This window comes from Aquarana catesbeiana, linkage group LG01, assembly GCF_042186555.1.
Source record: "Aquarana catesbeiana isolate 2022-GZ linkage group LG01, ASM4218655v1, whole genome shotgun sequence".
In the NCBI taxonomy this organism is placed as follows: domain Eukaryota; kingdom Metazoa; phylum Chordata; class Amphibia; order Anura; family Ranidae; genus Aquarana; species Aquarana catesbeiana.
Window position 1 is genome coordinate 619,318,141 of NC_133324.1, and position 20,520 is coordinate 619,338,660.

Consider the following 20,520-nt stretch of genomic DNA (forward strand, 5'->3'; position numbering starts at 1 on the left):
TGGCCAGTTCAGCAGGGACAAGCCAAGATTGAAACCTTGCATGAGCAGGCTGAATGTACCCAAGTTGATTGACTAATCAACGTGGGTACAACCAGCCTGCCAGATTTTACATACAATTATTGCTAGCGGCTAGCAGTAATCAATGTGTTCTCCCAGCGGGGACACAGGAGGGACTCACCTGTCAGCACTGTCTGCTGCGTTGATGAGGGAATCAACCTTCCTTCAATTCTCTTTGAAGGAAAGAGAATCACTCCGTCTATGGCCAGCTTTAGGGGTGAAATACTAATATCCACCTTTCTCCTGTACTTTCCTTTCCAGGTACTATCACTCGCAGACATAAAAGACAGAAAAAAACACACACATGTATGTGCTACATAGGATAAATTTGTCTTGTATGTTTTGCTTTGAGTGGCAGTACCTGAAAAAGAAAATACAGAGAAGGAAAGGTGGATAGTACAATTTAACCCCTAAAGAAAAATTAAAAAATCGTTTTGCCCTCAATAATATACAGGTCATTGTATTAAGTACGGTATCTGGAAAGAAAATTCGGAGGCGGAAAGGTGGATGGTATAATTTAAACCCTTTAGAGGGGAAAAGCTCATTTTGCCAAGAGTCTCTAACATACATGTCAATGTATTAAGGCGAGAGCAACCGCAAGGTGATGGATGGAGTGATTTGCAGTGAACTATATGGAAGCGAGTATGATCTGGATATCACAGCACGTGGGAATTTTTGTTTTTGTTTTTTACACTTTAATATTTGTGAAATAGAATGAATACATTGATGTATAGACATTTGAGAACATATTTTTATGTCCAAAATCATTATCAGATTTTTTTTTTTTATACACAGGAGGAAGTAATTTATTGATATCATGTTTGATAGTGCTGCCCTTCTTTATATGGTTAGGTTTTGGCACATACCACTGTAACTGGAAATAGAAGGGGGGAGGTCAGACGAATGTACTGTATATAGACAAAGGTCAGTGTAAATGGGAGCCAATGTGAAGTATAATTAGAGCAGAGTTATGGTATAAATGTATGCAAGGGTTAAAGTGCCTGTTAGTTTAATATAAGGATCAAAAGAAAGCTTTAATGCCCATTGGCCCAACCTGCCAGATCCCTGCAAATATACTGAGACCAACGCTAGAGAAGGAACATGGCTACGTAAAAAAATATTTCAAGATTTGGTGGACTGGAATTACATCTCTAGCCACATTCATTTGCAAACGTGATCATCACATGCACTATCACTACCTTTTGAAGTACACTGAGGTTTGAGGACTTTGTAACCTACCAGTGAACACAGTCATACTTGTCCCTGATCTGATATGATTGGCTGTTCAGGGATTCTGCTTTGCTAGTCATCCTGATCTCAAGAGCTGTCTACAGACATTCTAGAATCCACTGTTGTGATACTGCAGTTTACTTATCTAATCAATAAAAATGTAAATATTGCACAATATGCATCAGTACTTAACTATGTGACCTTTGACTGAGCAGTGACCTTCCCTTTCTTTATTCACTTGGGGAGGGAATGCATCCGCATTACATATAGTCATTTACTTTTATATGTGTGGTGGTCAACTCTAAAGCCCCTTTCACACATGGGGACAGTTCAGATCCGCCTGTCAGTTTTTTCAGGCGGATCTGAATGCTCACCAGCTCTATGGAGCGTTGGATGTTAGGGGCGACATGTCCGCCAACATCCGATCCGCAAAATATAGACAGATGGATGTCCTATTTTCCATTCACCTGGCAGATCGGATGAAAACGGACAGGCAGTCCGTAATCATCCGATCCCCCATAGGGGAGAGCGGACTCTCTGACAGGTCCGTCCCTGCACAGAGTGCAGAGACAGACTTGTCATCCACCTGCTCAGCAGGGATCAACAGAGTGATCCCCGCTGAGCAAGCGGAGTAGTGAAAACTGACAGCCCCATGTGAGAGGGGCCTAAAGCTGCCCATAGATGGATCAAAATTTGGCCTGTTCAGCAAGGGCCGGATGAATTTTGATCCATCTATAGATGTTCTTGCTTTTACAGAAGTCAATCTAAGGATCAATGTTCAGCTTTAGTAATTTAAACACTGAAAGTGTGATCTCTATAATTGATTCAGTTGTAGTAAAATAGCTTAATTGACAATGTAGTACACATAGGTCAAACACGAGGCCTAGGGGTCGAATCAAGTCTTCCAGGCCTTGTCATGTGGCCCTCACACCCAGTTTTGCAGCCAATGTGGTTGAACCCCATTTCTCCACCTCTCACCCGCTGTCACTTGTAAAAACAGAAGCCTGCTGTGTTTACAAGGGACAACTTTGAAGCACACCCCTGAACCCTGCACTCTGTACCTAGTGCTCCTCTAAGTCCTGCCCTTTTTACACAGCCCACCCCTGAACTCTGTGTAGCGGCGCCCCCATGGGGTTGCTACGTGTTACACCGTCCACACATTTCACCCTGCTGGTCAGACATACATTAGGCACACTTCCTCAGTCAATGAACAGTCTCTTGCTTGTTTTTATTAGGGGATTAACTTGGTTGGAGAAAAGGGACATGGGATGCGCATCAGATGAATAGTTCTTTATAGACTTTAAAGGTGGTTGACTCTAAACTTGACAGTCTTTTCCTCAGCACACTTCCTCCAGCACACTACTTTGGAGCACTAACTTTACCTCTCCTCCAGCACACTACTTTGGAGCACTTGCTTCACTGTCCAAATTTAGCCTCCTGTCACACTATTAGCATATGACTAGGCCTCACTCTGAATAAGTCCTAGTGTCTTTTCTTGATAGCCCTTTGCAGGCAAGGGTCTGCATTACCCCTTTGTGGTAGCAACAGATTTGATTGAGAATAAATGCACTTGGACTACTGATCCCAGCAAGTCCAACTGCAAATCCTGCCCTACCCTCCTGGCTGCAGCACCTTGACACATCACCCACAAGTCTCTCCCTCTGGCTCTAAATCCAACTCCTGGCATGTCCCTTCCAGAGCTTTCCACTGTGCTTTCCACTCACTAACCCCCAGCCTGTATCCCTCCTGAATGACTTCCTCCGGACATGTTCCCAACTGTCTCTTCCAGCTCCTGTTGCAGAACACCTCTTTTACCGTGTAAAGAGAGGCTCCCTCCCAGCTCCCCGCCTGAGGTACACCCCCCCCCCCCCCCCAAGAAAGGGGGTTCCCTCAGACATGACAGTCTAACACTCCATCATCCAGCTGACAACTCCTCCCCCAGCAGGCAGACCATGGGCATATATAGGAGGCCTGCCCCCTGTCAATCCTAGTTGGGGATTGGTCAGAGCTCCCACATGCACCCCATGTCACTCCAGCTCTCTGCTCTGCCTCCTTTCCAGAATCTTCTCCCTGGAAACAGAGGAGGCGCCCAAGAGCTGAAGCACATGTCAGTCACCTACTGCTATACTAAACCACTCCCCTTCCCCAGATCAAAACAAACAGGCCTAGCTTCCAGCATAGGCTTGTCTAAATTTACCTGTGCTGGCAGCTTACACAAAAGCTACACCTACCACCTACCTAAGGTAGAGGGTGCTACACTTGCATTGTGTACGTAAATCACCTATAAACCCTGCATTCTGTACATAGCAGACCCCTGAACCCTGCACCCAATGCACTCCTGAACTCTGCACATAGCGTAACCCAGATACAACCGGCCCTTTCAGGGCAACCATACTGCTGATGCAGTACACGAGGAAAAGGAGTTTGACATCCCCTAACTAGTAGCTTAGGAAACAGTGACTCGATCCAAATGACATCCTATAGATCGTAGAAAGCTTTAATCCAAAACTATTCCTTCCACTGACATCAGAGATGGGGAACTAATTCTCCCACTGACACAAATTATGGGGCGTCATGTCTCCCACTGACACCAATGAGGTCATTTTTTTTACTCCCATTGACCACCAAGCCTATGGCATGGTTTACTCCCACTGATGCTATGGGGTTTTCTACCCCCACTGGTCACAGCCTGGCTCCCCTATGGTTTGAACTGACACTTTGTTTTGAAAGTTTGGAGACCCCTGACAGAGAATCCTCTTGCTACCGAGTGAGGAAAGGACAAAATTACTTAAAGTAGAACTATAAGCAAAACTTTTTTTTTAATTTTGAATAAAGGAAAGGTTATAACTCCTGTCAGATCTTTTTCCGCCATCTGTGTCCCATAGGGGAGATTTCCTATCACCTCCTGTCCCATAGCCAAACAGGAAGCGAGAGGAAATCCCTGCAAATAAGGGAAATCCTTGGAGATCACCAGAACTAGTGTCCCCATTGGAAGGTTTCCCCTCTATTACTTTTCTGGGGACAAGCCAAAATTTGGGAATTTTATTTATATTCACTTTCATCAATGGTAAACAGGACAAATAGAGAGGATGAATCTCCCCAACTGGGGCACAGACAGCTATAAAACCTGACAGGGGTTCTAGTCCATCTCCACTCAAAAAAAAAAAAAAAAAAAAAAAAGTTTTGCCTTTAGCTATACGTTAAACACCAAACAACAATGCATGTGTAATGTGGTAATCAACTTCTGTCGAACTGTTGAAAATTTTTTCTCCATCAGCTGGCTGCAGCAGCTGATCGTATCCTGACACCGAAGGAGTACCACTGTCAAAATATAATAGCACAGTGGGAAGGATACCTTCATCTACCTCAATGGCGTGGATTGGCGAATCCAATAGTTTTTTCAATCAGCTTTCTGTATGAAAAAGAAAAAGAAGCAGAGGCATCTATGGCCAGACTTAGCCTAGGTTCAAACTAGTGCTGCTGCGGAATCATGCATTTTTCAGTGTGCTTTTGTAGCAGGTTTTTATACATATTTTTGATGTGTTATTATGCCTAAGGAAAAGACTGGTTGTTAAACAGAAAACCCTACCGAAAACCCATGTACATGCCTTTCTAAAGCATTTTTTTGAGCTTCCATTGAAGTCTATAGGGTCAAAAGCGCAATGCTGCACCAAAAGAAGTACCTGCTCCTTTTCAAAATAATTGAAACTACGCAGCCAAGCAAAGGGATCATGTGGATAAAACTGTTCTGGAAAGTGTGAAATATCACAAAGTTTTAGTTTTCATGCCCAGCCTAGGAAGCTGCAGTTTGCAGGGAAGTTTAGAGCATCTCGCCAATCCAAACACAGCTAAAATGTTATAAAAACTACTCTACAGGATGAAGCTTGAATGCATACAATTAATTACACTTCTTGCTTGATCCCATTGTTTACACGGCTTAGATTACGGAATTCGTTTTCTTTGAAATACAAAGGTTCTTACAGAAAAGCTATCTACACGTGTGCTTATGCCGTACTAGGTTTCACAAACAAACTGAAGACACTACAATGGAATTTATATCGGCGGTTTCTGGTCCCAGTAAAGCCTTGACACTGCGGGAGAGGAGGGAGATGCAAACAGAGGTAATCCCCTGAACTCCAGGTCACCCCTGTCAGCATAGTCCATAGTACACAACTAGGGACCAGGGCTGAGGGTATAAACTGCCAGAAAAACGCAGCAGTGCAGGAAACGCACTACTAAACAATATCTGGTTCTCCCAAAATAATCCGTAGATAATAACCAATTAATGGCCCTGTACAGTAATCTATTTTTCATTAAAATAGATTCTTACCATGTTATTCCGTCTCCATGTAATGTCCTCTGTGAGCTCCCAAACCTCTCCTTTTCTCACGCATTGCCATTTGTTTGGAACAAGTAGCTCACGCTATTTGTGGTCAAGTGCACTGCTCTATGCACACTACAAATCCCATAGTTCCAGGTCAAGTTCTGAGTTAAGAATACATACTTTTATTTTTCACAAGTCTTTCTTGAGTAGGGCATCTCAAAGCCTTGGTCCAAATCAGGGGTCTCCAAACTGTGGCCCGAGGGTCGAACGCGGCCCTTGGGGAACTATTACCCCCAATGAAAGGAGGAAATTTTCTTCCCACTGACACCAGCAATGGGGCACTGTTTCTTCCACCGATACCAATGATGGGACGTTACACCTCCTAGTGACCACAAACCCTGAGGCCTTGTTTACATTTTCCGCACTCTCTGAAAACAACCCGGCCCCCCGTAAATCTGAAGGACAAAAGACTGGCCCCCCTTTGTTTGAAAGGTTTGGAGACCCCTGGTCTAAATTCTAAACCCACACACCACCATAGCAAGTAAGTGCTAAACATTGCCGTTTAGTTGACAAAAAGTGTTGAAGTAGCAAGAATAACAACGACTATAATATTTTTTATATTCTGAAATAATTGTTTTATGCTACTGTACACAATTATTCTGGAGGCCCAATACAAACCTAATTCAGAAGTACAAACCTTAGCGGTCTTATCAGTTTTTGGCTCAGTAGACCATCTGGAATTACAGCCACAGGAAGACTGTTAGGGCTTCAGAAACACTTTATTAAAGCTCTCTCAATGCCAGTCAAAGCCCTGTTTACACCTTGCTTTTGCTTGAGGCTTTGACCGAGCTTTGCCATAGGCTTCTATGGAGGCTTTGAAGACGCTTTGAAGCACCACTGAAGCTAAATGGGGTATAATTTTTGAAGCGAAGCCGAAGCAAAGCAAAAGCAGGTATAAACAGGAATGTAAGCTAACCATTTTATTTAGTGACAGGGACTCTGACTAGCATTCAGAAAGCTTTAACAAAGCCTGTCTAAAGCCTTTTTTTGAAGCAAGTATAAACTAGCCATTAATGTGTGTTGAAGCCGAAGCAAGTGTAAATGAGCCCTTAATCTAGTCATACACCTTTATATCTCTTCTGTTCAGCTTCATTGACTTAAGAGAAATCAATAGACGTGCAGAATGAAAAGATGTGTTTCGGATCAAATTAGTTAAGTTACAAATTTTGTTTTGTTGCATTTGTAACGAAAATAGTTTCTCTTTGTTTGTTTTTGACCGGATTTTAATTTTTATAATAATGGATTAGAAGTATTCAAATTGAATTGAAAATATCCAATGGATCCGAATTGATTGTTAATAGCTGGTGTTCAAAATTAGAATTTCGAAAGACGGCCATATTTTGTGCTATTTTTTCTATTCTGTTCTATTTTATTATATATATATATTTTTTTTTTTTTAGTCTATTCCTTTCTTTTCTAGTGCATTTTTTTATTTTCTATCCTATTCTATTCTTTTGAAATTAGAATTTCGGAACGGTTATATTTGAATCTCTGAATAGCGAAAATTTCAGTCGAATTTCAATTCGAAATGAACAGCACATGAGTACACGTGGGCTGTGAGCGCCCGGGTATTGTTGAGTATTAGTGTCTAGTCGGGAAGCTAGTGGTTAGTTAATTTGGAGGGGGTATAATCCCCAATCCTCATTAAATTAGTAAGTACGATGCTCAGCAGGTGTGGAGATGCGACTCGGTGTACATCTTGCAGCATGTATGCGTTCCTTGATCATCTGATCGAGGGCGAAGACTGTTGTGCAAAATGTAAGCACATTGTTTCCCTGGAAGCCCAGGTTCTGAATCTAAGGAAGCAACTGTCAGCACTGAGAGGACCCTCCATACTAAAGAAGAGCCGCGAACATACCCGGCAGGTGCTGGCAGGGGCCAGCACAGAGGTGGGTGGAGACAGAGGTGCAGTCTCTAGAAAATAGAAGATGGGTGACAGTTAGGAAGGTTGGAGGGGAAGTGCCAGGGAGGCAGATCATGGGCTCGAACATCCTAATACATACGCTCTATTGAGTGACATTGGTGAAACCAGTCAGGGACCAGCACTGCTGGAGCTGAGGGACTCCCCTAGCTGCCAGGGGAAGAACTTCTCCAGTGAGAGTGTGGGGGGAGCGAAGGGAAAGGAAAGACAGATTCTGGTGGTAGAGGACTCACTTCTTAGAAGGACAGAGAGTACAATCTGTGACAAAGACCTGAAGCGCTGAACTGTATGCTGTCTACCGGGCGCTCGGGTTCTGCACATCACGGATCTGGTGGACAGATTACTGGGAGGGGCTGGAGAAGTATTGGCTGTCATGGTGCACTTTGACATCAATGACATCAAAGTCAGAGGAAGATGGAGTGTCCTAAAGAACGATTTTAGGGACTTAGGAGCTAAACTGAGGAAAAGGCCCTCCAAGGTATTCTCAGAAATACTACCGGTATCTCAAGCCACATCAGAAAGGCAGAGGGAGATTAGGGAAGTAAACAAGTGGCTGAGGAGCTGGTGTAGTGAGGAGGGGGTTTGGGTTCCTGGAGAACTGGGCCGACTTCTCAGTCGGGCCCAGTTCTATAGAAGAGACGTACTGCATTTAAATGAGCAGGGTGCAGATCTGCTGGGAGTGAAGATGTCAGAAAAGTTAGAGGGGCTTTTAAACTAGGCGATGGGGGTAGGGTCCAGAGATAGTTAGCGCAGAACATATTACAGAGGGTAGTATTGGGGGCATTAGTGGTAGGTTGACTAAAGCACAATAAACCAGAGGCAAGTATAGTAACAAGTCCGATTTGCAATCTCGGAACACCCAATAAGGGGACAGTATGCGACCGGTCTAAACTACGTGGCATGTTCGCCAATGCCAGGGTCTGGCGGACAAGAACTAGAGATACTGTTGTACAAGGAGGATTTAGATTTTGTGGGAATTTCAGAAACTTGGTTCAACAGCTCTCACAATTGGCTGGCAACCATTCAAGGGTATTCCCTTTATCACAGGGATAGAGAGGAAAAAAAAAGGGGGAGCAGTATGCATGTATATCAAGAATAATGTACAAGTTGATGTGAGAGATGACATCACTAAGGGAGCTAGGGAGGAAGTGGAATCCTTATGGGTAGAGCTCCAAAAGGGATGAAACTAAGGGGAAAATAATACTGGGAGTATGCTATAGCCACCCTAACCCCCACAATATGGATTAGCAGCAAGGATGGGAAGTGTCATCACAATGGGGGATTTTACTTATCCAGACAGATTGGGCGGAAGGAAGTTCCTAAATGTCTTGCAGGACAATTTCATGGGTCAGATGGTAGACGCACCAACTAGAAACAAAGCGTTACTAGACCTACTGATTACCAACAATACAGACCTGATCACGGATGTGGAAATAAGGGGCAATTTAGGAAACAGTGATCACAATTAGGAAATATAAGGGGAATACAAAAACACTGAATTTCAAAAGAGCCAACTTCCCTAAACTACGAACCTTGCTAGAAGATATAAATTGGGATAAAATCTTAGGAACAAAGAACACGGAGGAGAGATGGGTTTGCTTCAAGAGCATATTAAATAAGGCCATTAGCCAGTGCATCCCATTGGGAAATAAATTTAAAAGAGCGAACAAAAGTCCTGGATGGTTTAACTCCAATGTAAAAATGCATATAAAAGCAAAGGAGAAGGCCTTCAAAAAATACAAGGCTGAGAGATCATCAGCATTCAGACTTTACAAAGAATGCAACAAGAAATTTAAGGGTGCAATTAGGGCAGCTAAGATAGAACACGAAAGACACAGAGGAGGAGAGCAAAAAAAAAATCTCAAGAAATTCTTAAAGTATATAAACCGTAAAAAAGGGAGGACAGACCATATTGGTCCAGTAAAGAACGAGGAAGGAAATCTGGTTACAAAAGATGGGGAGATGGCGAAGGTATTGAATTTATTCTTCTTAGACATGAGACAAAACACTAATAAATGTTTACAGAGCAATTTTGATAGCTAAAATGATAGAGGTTGATACCACTTTTTCAACATGTTTCGCTTTCTTAAGCTTCTTCAGGAGATACAGGGTGGCATCTGACCAACTATAGAATAAGAAATAAGACATAAAAACTCATGTCTAGAAATATATTGTAATCATCATATTAAGTTCAATTGGTAAGCAGGTACAGCAATACAAAACATTTTCAGATATAAGTCATTGTAAGGGTAAATATTACTGCATAGTATGTCAACAGGATTGCAAACAGAGAATAGTAATCTGTGTTAGAAACAGTAATAATGAATAATCACAAAAAAAAAAAAAAAACAACACACACCAAGAAAATCCACCTTAGCCGTATCAGAAAAGCTAAAAATAGCCGTAGGTATATGTTAAAAACTTGAAATTGTGCACAGAAGAGTTAAGCTAACTGGGCCAAGTAAGCGTCACCAAAACACTAAATCAGGCACCAATTCACACAAGAGCCACTACAGCCTCTCACGCACCGGGTCACCAGGACACTACCTCTAACATTCATTTGGCTTTTCCACCATCCCAAACATCAGCATCACAAGTAGTGTCAATGACATAATTACTTTTTCGTCCGGCTCCGATCTTTACACAACCGGTGCACGATCCAAAAAAAGATGACCAATGCGGAGTCATTACTTCAGAAACAGGTGAAAAATTTTAGGTAATTAATTTATCTTCTGTCCCCCTGAGTACTGATCAAGTTTCTGTCTTGGAACTAGGATTAACCTTTTGCCCGACATAGAAAATTGATCAGTTTGAACTTATAAAAGATCTCAACCTATTTGCTCGCAAGCTAATACTTCGCATCCTGTATGACAAATCTAAACAACCCATTCTAGCGTCACCCCGAGGAATCCCCGTGGAAAAATATAACTTTGGATGACATCATTGACGAAACGGAACTCTTGGAAGCCCATACATTAGATCAGGAGGGACTTAGTGCCCCCCCCATCTTCTGCTCCTCTCCCTGGGGCATTCCCCTCCCCCAGGGAGTACAAATCTAAATCCAAAAAACTTTTCCCACACTACAGGGTAATCCCAACGTTTGGGCTTTTACCCAACAGGTTACAGACGACATCTGTAAGACCAAATGGAGGGGCCTAGCACAGTCCAACCTTACATGTCAACAGAAAGTGGCTCTGAAGTAATTACAATCGGACCCCCGTCTGGTTGTTAAAACCCTCAGACAAGGGAGGCAACCTAGTAGTGATGACCACCGACCAATACGGGTCTATGGTCTGGCGCCTTTTACAAAATCACGACTGGTACAAAAAAGTATCTGCAGCTCATGTCAACAATATGACTATCCACTACAGACAACTGATTGGGACTGCCCATCATCAAGGCTTAATCACAAAACAAACATGGGACTTTCTCAATGTCCCCTGCCCCCGCATTCCCACACTGTATGTCCTCCCCAAGATCCACAAGGATCTACTGAATCCCCCAGGTCGTCCGATAGTATCCGGAAACGGATCCTTAACCGAAAATGCCAGCCTACTGGTGGACAATTAACTCAGACACCGTGTTGAGGGTCTGACATCGTACCTACAATATACTAGTGATCGTCTCAGAACACTGGATGGCTTAGCCATCTCTGAGGAATCATGACTTGTGACCCTAGATGTGGAGGCCCTCTACAACTCCATCCCCCATAATTTGGGGGTGGCAGTTGTGGAGGGCTTCATCTCCCAAAACACTGATGTATCTCCGGCCTATAATGGGTTCATTGAGGTTCATCTTGACAAACAACATTTATGTTTGCAAGCTCCCACTACCTCCAGGTGCAGGGGGTCGCTATGGGGACCAAACATGCCCCCTCTTACACGAACCTGTACCTGGGGGAGTGGGAGCAAAATGTGTTTTTCAGGGACGACATGCAGACCCTGACTAGGGACAACTCTTTCGGAAGCCCTCAGCGGGAAATTCTCTCCTGCATGCCACCAGCTCACATCCATTTTCCATGATAAACAACGTCCCGTATGGTCAATATTTGAGGATAAGAAGAAATTGTAGTGAAAATGCTCACTTTGAATCTGAGGCCAAAGCATTAAGAGATCGTCTCAGAATGCGTGGCTATAGTAACAAATGCCTTAAAAGAGCCTATTTAAGGGCCAAAAAACAGGACCGTATCCATCTCATCCATGGCCGAGCCACTCCCAAACCGGATCCCGGTTTAAGATTAATCACTACTTTTTCTGGACAACACCAGCAGGTACGGGATCTCTTACAGAAACATTGGTATGTACTGATGGGAGATCCCAACGTATCCAAACACTTAAAAGACCACCCGGAAATTACATACAGACGCTCTCGCTCAATTAGGGACCATATCGTCCACAGCCATTATGCCCCTCTATCTAAAAACAATACCAATGCTAAGGGGACTAGACCTTGTCACAAGTGTGACTTCTGCAGATATATCTATGCATCACGCAACATCGCTCTCCCCAACGGACAACTCTACAATCCAAACTTCCTAGCCACCTGCCAATCCATCGGCGTGGTCTATTTAATGATATGCAAGTGCAATGCTTTTTATGTGGGGAAAACGAAACGTCCCTTTTTTCACCGAATTAGAGATCATGTCTCTTTAGTCACAAAGAAAAAGATGGAAACCCCCATCAGTCGCCATATAGGTCTCTGTCATCAATTTGATGATAAAAAAAAATGCACTTTTTTTGCCCTTGAATATGCCCCAGCAAATGAAAGAGGTGGAGACTACGATAGGGTCCTATTGCAGCGAGAGACCAGGTGGATTTTTGCCTTAAATGCCCTTAAATATCCTGGTTTAAACGATGTTCTAAGCTTTAAACCCTTCCTTTAATTATCAATTTGATCTATTTTTCCATATTTCCTCAATGTGTGTTTTTTTTTCTTTTTTTTTCCCATACCACCACTCATCTTACACCTTAGTAGGCTATAATTAATTACTAATATTTGATATTGATATTATTTTTTACATTTTATACATTTCTTCTTTTTTCAAACATTTGTGCCATTGTTTGCCTTTCCAGCCTGTCCTCCAATGCTTATGGCATGTACGGACACCCGGGGCACTCAGCAGCATGGTTTTTAATCAATATTCCAACTGCTTTGTTGCCCTTCTCATGAGGACCGCTGTCGGCTCACGCTCCCCAGCTCTATTATTTTTCAGGCTCCTTCCACTTCAGGAACTAGATAGGCATCACTGCCCCCCTTGGTTCCCCTCCAAGGGCTCCTTTTGTGCCTAGCTATGGGCACCAGACTTTCCAAAATGGCCGCGAGCCAGTGAACGCTTCTGCGTCACTGACGTCGCCGCCGCCCTGCAGTCTGGATGCGTGCACATGCGCGGCCCTCCTGTTTACGGTCTGCAGCGTGACGGCGAGTCAGACGCCATCACGCTGGAGAGGGTTATAAAGCGGGGGCATCCCCGCCACCCTCTGTCATTCCCCTCCGATGCTCTCAGGCAGACAACGCTGTGGTCTCTTTGGTGGACTATCTTTGCGTTCTTCTCTACAATCGGTGATTTTTTACAAGTTTCTTATCCTATTGTGACCATGGATTTGCCATTATTTTTACTTTTCCCATTAGTATATTTTTTCCCATAGACTTGAAAAATTATATTTTGTTTATTCCATCTTAAATTCATAGGTTCTCAGCTATAAGAAACACAGCAAATTCTTAGGCCATGTGACCCGCAAGATTTATGTGGGGTCCTCGTTTTATATCCTGCCAAGTTGTTGCTTGCATCCTGCTGCATTCAAAGAACCCTTCACCTAAAAAGGCCAGTTGCTTTAAACCATCCTTCGGATGTGACTTTGCTATCTGATTGATTCTACTCACATGATGAGGTATCTTTTCACTAATTGTTTTGAACTTACACCACCCCAGGGTGGCTTATTACTAACATTTTGCTTTGGCAATATTCAATCCTTTGCTCACCGTTTTTCTGACACCTATGTATTTGATTTTGTCTCTTTCTAGAGAGTTTCATCTACTCTACATTTTGAGCTTTTTTGCCCCTCTCTGCATGCTTTGCCAGTGAGTCATGGGCTGGACGGCATAACTCTTCTGTGCACAATTTCAAGTTTTTAATATATACCTATGGCTATTTTTAGCTTTTATGATACAGGTAAGGTGGATTTTCTTGGTGTGTGTTTTTTTTTTTTTTTTTTTTTGTGATTATTCGTTATTACTGTTTCTAACACAGATTACTATTCTCTGTTTGCAATCCTGTTGACATACTATGCAGTAATATTTACCCTTACAATGACTTATATCTGAAAATGTTTTGTATTGCTGTACCTGCTTACCAATTGAACTTAATATGATGATTACAATATATTTCTAGACATGAGTTTTTAGGTCTTATTTCTTATTCTATAGTTGATCAGATGCCACCCTGTATCTCCTGAAGAAGCTTAAGAAAGCAAAACATGTTGAGAAAGTGGTATCAACCTCTATCATTTAGCTATAAAAATTGCTCTGTAAACATTTATTAGTGTTTTGTCTCATGTCTGTTCCTTTTAAAGATTTTTCAATAAAATATATATTTTTTTATCTTATTAATTTTCACTCTGCTTATCGAGCACCGTTAAAGTCCCTGGGCCCTGTGTGTGGCCCTAATGTCCCTCTTTTCTTTAATTTATTTATTGGGTGGTCTTGTTTGATTCCTCCCCTCTACCTTTAAAAGAGGACAGAATTAGAAATAGACGTGGAAAAATTACTGACAGTCTACTGACTGGAATGGTACCAGGTGATCGGAGAAAAGCCAATGTAGCACCAATATTTAAAAAATGGCCAAAATACATCCCTGGGAATTACAGACCAGTTAGCTTAACATCAATAGTATGCAAGCTCTTGGAAGGGATAAAGGACTATATACAAGATTTTAGTAATGAAAAAACTGTATCATTAGCAGTAATCAGCATGGATTCATGAAGAATTGTTCTTGCCAAACCAATCTATCAACCTTCTATAAGGAGGCAAGCTGCCTTCTAAAGGAAGCCCTGTAGACGTTGTGTTTCTAGATTTTGCAAAAGCATTTGACACAGTTCCCCATAAAACGTTTACTGTACAAAGTAAGGTCCATTTGCATGGACAATAGGGTGAATACATGGATTAAAAACTGGCTACAAGGGCGAGTTCAGAGGGTGGTGATGGATGGGGAGTACTTGGAATGGTCAGGGGTGGAAAATGGAGTCCCCCAGGGTTCTGTGCTGGAACCAATCCTATTTAATTTGTTCATAAACGACCTGGAGGATGGGGTAAACAGTTCAATCTCTGTATTTGTGGACGATACCAAGCTAAGCAGGGCAACTTCTCCGCAGGATGTGGAAACATTGCAAGAAGATCTGAACAAATTAATGGGGTGGGCAACTACATGGCAAATGAGGTTTAATGTGGAAAAATGTAAAATAATGCATTTGGGTAGCAAAAATATGAATGAAATCTACTCACTCGGGGGAGAACCTCTGGGGGAATCTAGGATGGAAAAGGACCTGGGGGTCCTAGTAGATTTTTTTTTTTTTTGTTTAATAAATTTTTATTAAATAAAATAGAGCAAAGATATACATATGTCTCAAAATAGATACATTCTTGGAAATAAAATAACATAAGTTTCAATACACATATATTACACCAAGTAGCTATAAACCAATAATCCAATAAATGGTTATAAAGTTATATAAAGTGCTATTGTATCATCTAAGTATACAATGGATTCACATTATGTGAGCCCTTGAAAACAAAGCATAATTAAGAAAAAAACTTTGGTTTGGTTAAAATAGAGTGAGGAATGAGAGAGCAGCAAAGGAGGAGATGGGAAAGTTAGATGATAGGAAGAGTATAGATGGGAAAAAGGAAAGTGGAAAAGGTAAGAGAACAGAGGATGGGAAGGGAAGGGAGGGGGTGTTGTTGGCATGCATGTCTTTAAATTGAAAAGAGATGAGACATTGAGATTGAAATGGCTAAGCTTAGTCTATAGATTTAAGGGGTTTGCATTAAGAGGTCCTTATAGGTGGAAGTGGACTGAAATTTTATCCAAGAATCCCAGGTTAGAGAATGTTTCTTGGAAGTACCTCTAATGCTGTGGGTAATACTCTCCATAAGGTGTACTTTATCGACCATTTGTAGCCAAACTTATATAGAAGGGATTGTTGGTTGGCCCCATAAAGTAGGAATTAAAGCTTTGGCAGTGTTTATTAAGTGAGGAATAATTAAACGTTTATATATTCTTATGGGAGTTTTTGTAGAATGGAAGAGGATAACCCATGGGTCATTGGGTACATTGATATCCGAAATCTGTAATATCAGACTACGAATGGCATCCCAAAAAGGTCGAATGAGTGGGCAAAACCACCAGACGTGTGCGTGAGTAGCTTTACTCCCACAGTTCCTCCAGCATAATGGGGAGCTGGCTGGGAACATTTGGTGTAGTCTAGCTGGGGTGTAGTGCCACCTAGTAAGCAATTTATAGTTGACCTCAGACATTCTTAAGGCCAGGGAGGAAGTATGGGATAATTGAAGGATCCTATAGTGAGGAAGGAATCTAAATCAGACTCCCATTTAGCCAGGAAAGGTGGAAAGTCGGGATTTTGAAGAGCAATGAGAGCTTTGTAAAATAGAGAAATACCATGTAGAGGGGGATCTTTAGGGTAAAAAATTTCCTCTATAGCATGTAAATCACTAATACCTCTAAGCGGATTAGGAAGGGAACTTAAGAAATGTTGTAGTTGGTGATATCTCCATCTATCCAGAAATGTGGTAGGTTTAGGGGCAAGGATCATATGTAATGGTTTAAGTGTGTTGCCACAGAGAACATGATGTAATAGGAGAGATTCTTCTGATCCCCATGATTTAAAACCTGGGTCCAGTAAACCCGGTAAAAAATATTTATGGTTGAGGAGAGGTAATAGAGGGGAATCATAATTCCATGAGAATTTTTTGTGTAGTGCGTCCCATATATCTATGGAGGATATGATTAGAGCTGAGGTAGTTCGGGCTAGATTCCTGCAAGAACGGGGTATCCAGGGGGCTATTGAGAGATCTATTCCACTTAAGAAATATTCGAGTTGTACCCACAATTTCGAGTTGAGAGCATATTTCCAATCAGCCAATCTGGAAAGAATAACCGCTTGATAATATGCCTTAAAATTAGGAAGTGCCAGACCTCCTGAGCATTTGGCGCAAAACAATAGCCCTCTAGATATTCTGAAATGACTGTTCTTCCAAATAAATCTGGAGATCATGGTTTGTAATATAGTAAAGAACCCTACTGGTACACCTAATGGGAACATTTGAAAAACAAAAAGGATGCTGGGTAATATGTTCATTTTAATTATATTTACTTTCCCCAGCCAAGTGTGTGATAGATTGGACCATTTACGTAAGTCATCTCTAATCCTATTTAGCAAGGGGATATAATTATGTCGAAAAAGAGAATAGGGATTAGAGGTAAGATAAATACCTAGGTACTTCCTGCATTTCGTTTCCCATTTAAAGGGAAAAAGAGGTTTAAGGGAAAGTGCCTCGGACTTGGGGATATTAATGTTTAAAATTTCGGATTTGGATAAATTTATTTTAAAAGTTAGAGATTGAGTGAAAAGTGTTGAATGCAGCCATTAAAATTTGGAATTGAGATGCGTGGCTGTCGAATAAAAAATAGTACATCATCAGCATATGCTGCGTATTTATGGGATCTTTTGCCTATTTGTATGCCTTTGATATTAACATTATGCCAAATTGTAGCTAGGAAGGGTTCTAAGGTAATAGCAAAGAGAAAAGGTGAAAAGGGGCAGCCCTGCCTGGTTCCATTATGTAAGACGAAAGGGTCACTCAACATTCCATTAATCCTAATTTGTGCTGTGGGATTAGAATAGAGGGATGAAATTCGATGAAACATTTTAGGTCCCAGCCCAAAGTGTCTTAAGGTCATCTTAAGATATTCCCAGTCCACCCTATCAATAGCTTTCTCAGCGTCAGTGGAAAGGAGTAGGGTGGGCTGGGCGCATCTCTGGACATATTGGATTAGGGAGATTGCACGAAGGGAGGTGTCTTTTGCTTCTCTATTGGGTATGAAACCTGATTGGTCCGCTGATATCCAGCTGGGTAGTAGAGGTAACAAGCGACTTGTCATTACTTTGGCAAGTAATTTAATGTCAACGTTTATTAATGATATTGGCTTGAAACTATTGCATAGGGTAGGATCCTTATCAGGTTTAGGAATGACAGTGATATGAGTGGAGAGAGATTCTGGGCGAAGATCTGAAGAGTGAGAGATAGAATTTGCATAAGCGGAGAGGCGAGGGAGCAAAATGTCGCTGAATGTTTTGTAGTATAAAATAGTGAACCTATCAGGGCCAGGAGCTTTACCGGATGGGGAAGATTTTAATGCTGCCTGGAATTCCTCAACTGAGAAATCCTCTTCCATTTCTTTAAGGACAGTTATGGGCAATTTAGGTAGGTTAGCTTCTCTCAAGTAAGAAAGCATGCGGTTTCTCCTCTCTTTTTGAGGTAGAGAGGATAAGTTGTTTTTAACATTGTAAAGGTCCGCATAATACTCTCTAAAGGCCTTAGCAATGGGGTCCTAGTAGATGATAGGCTCAGCAATGGCATGCAATGCCAAGCTGCTGCTAACAAAGCAAACAGAATATTGGCATGCATTAAAAAGGGGAATAACTTTGGGATAAAGCGATAATTCTCCCACTCTACAAGATTCTGTTCCATCCTCACCTGGAGTATGCTGTCCAGTTCTGGGCACCAGTCCTCAGGAAGGATGTACTGAAAATGGAGAGAATACAGAGAAGAGCAACAAAGCTAATAAAGGGTCTGGGGATATTAGAAAGGTTACAAGCACTGAACTTATTCTCTCTGGAGAAGAGATGCTTGAGAGGGGATATCATTTCAATTTACAAATATACTGGTGACCCCACAATAGGGCTAAAACTTCCGCAGAAGGGAGTTTAACCAATTCAGGATTTACCCCCTTCCTGACAGAGCAGTTTTTGCGATTCGACACTGCGTCGCTTTAACCGGTTCCCGACCGGCGCACGCCGATGTACGTCGGCAGAATGGCACGGCAGGGCAAATGGGCGTACCTGTACGTCTATTTGAATTCCCCGCCGTGCCATTGCGTGTGCGCCGCCGGTGGCGCGCACGCGCGCCGGTCTGGAGCTCCGTGAGTCGGGTCGCGGGTCCCACGGACTCTATCGCCGCGGGGATACCCGCGATCGCCTCACGGAGAGGACGAACGGGGAGATGCTGATGTAAACAGCATCTCCCCGTTCTGCCTAGTGACAAGTGTCACTCGATCTCTGCTCCCTATTATTGGGAGCAGAGATCAGTGACGTCACACACCAGCCCATCCCCCTGACAGTTAGAAATCACTCCCCTAGGACACATTTAACCCCTCCCCGCCCCCTAGTGGTTAACCCCTTCACTGCCAGTGTCATTTACACAGTAATCAATGCATTTTTAATTGCACTGATCGCTGTATAAATGGTCCCAAAAATGTCCGATATGTCCGCCATAACGTCGCAGTCACAATATATATATATATATATATATATATATATATATATATATATATATATATATATATATATATATATATATATATATATATATATATATATACACATACATACATACACATTTTTTTTTCTTATTCGTAATGGCGGCGATCAGCGGTTGTTATGACTTCGACATTATGGCGGACACAGCAAACACTTTTGACACTATTTTGGGACCATTGTCATTTATACAGCGATCGGTGCTATAAAAATGCACCGATTACTGTATAAATGACACTAGCAGGGAAGGGGTTAAACACTAGGGGGCGATCAAGGGGTTAAGTGTGTCCTAGGGAGTGATTCTAACTGTAGAGGGGATGGGCTACTACTCACATGACAGGGAGAAGTGATCTCTCTCATGTCACTAGGCAGAACGGGGAAAAGCCTTGTTTACATAGGCATCTCCCAGTTCTTCCGCTCTGTGACACGATCGCGGGCACCCGGCGGATAGAGTCTGCGGGATCCGTGGTCATGGAGCTCGCGGCAGGCGCGCCCACAATGCCGCATCTTAAAGGGGACGTACCTGTGCGCCCATTTGCCCAGCCGTGCCATTGTTCTGACTTATATCGTCGTGCGCTGGTCGGCAAAGGGTTAAGACATGTGGCCACTCATTAAAATTAGAAGAAAAGAGGTTTAACCTTAAACTGTGTAGAGGGTTCTTTACTGTGAGAGCGGCAAGGATGTGGAATTCCCTTCCACAGATGGTGGTCTCAGCAGGGGGCATCGATAGTTTTAAAAAACTATTAGATAAGCACCCAAACGACCACAACATACAGGGATATACAATGTAATACTGACATATAATCACACACATAGGTTGGACTTGATGGACTTGTGTCTTTTTTCAACCTCACCTACTATGCAACTACAGTATGTAACTATTAAAGACCCACATTAAAGCTTTATTTTAAAGCTAATATTGTGTATGCGTCTTTTCCTTTATTATCTATATATATGTTCACATGACAAGTAACGTGCAATAATTCTTAAAAAAAACAAAAAAAAAAAAAAAAAAACGCAATAATTTTTACCATTAGATGCACTCATTCGAAGCTTCTTTTGTTCCTGAAACCCTCTCTGAATACGCAACGTTGCCCACTAAAAATACAAATGAGGACATTCAAAAACTCTGCAAACCCATTATGTAAAAAAATACCATAAAAATGAACACAGCATTCAATTTTAAAACTTTATATACCTAATAAAACTAACAAACATGTCATTCCTACCTGCAGAATGGTTTTGCACAGAGCAGTCCTGATCCTCCTCTTCTGGGGTCCCCTACTGGCTACCCACCCGCCTCCCTGCTTGCTGGGGGC

The 20,520-nt window shown here is 42.2% G+C and overlaps 1 protein-coding gene across 2 annotated transcripts in view; it reads right to left on the minus strand.

Moving 5' to 3' along the window:
- Positions 1-20,520, minus strand: part of GPAT3 (glycerol-3-phosphate acyltransferase 3) — a 117,548-nt gene that overhangs the window by 67,238 nt on the left and 29,790 nt on the right. The window contains exon 2 of one of the 2 annotated variants that reach the window (XM_073600277.1): positions 20,233-20,299. The exons of the other annotated variant lie outside the window; for it this stretch is intronic. Within the exon in view, the coding sequence (XP_073456378.1) occupies positions 20,233-20,299 (67 nt within the window). The remainder of the gene's footprint in view (positions 1-20,232; positions 20,300-20,520) is intronic. 2 annotated transcript variants of the gene reach the window in all.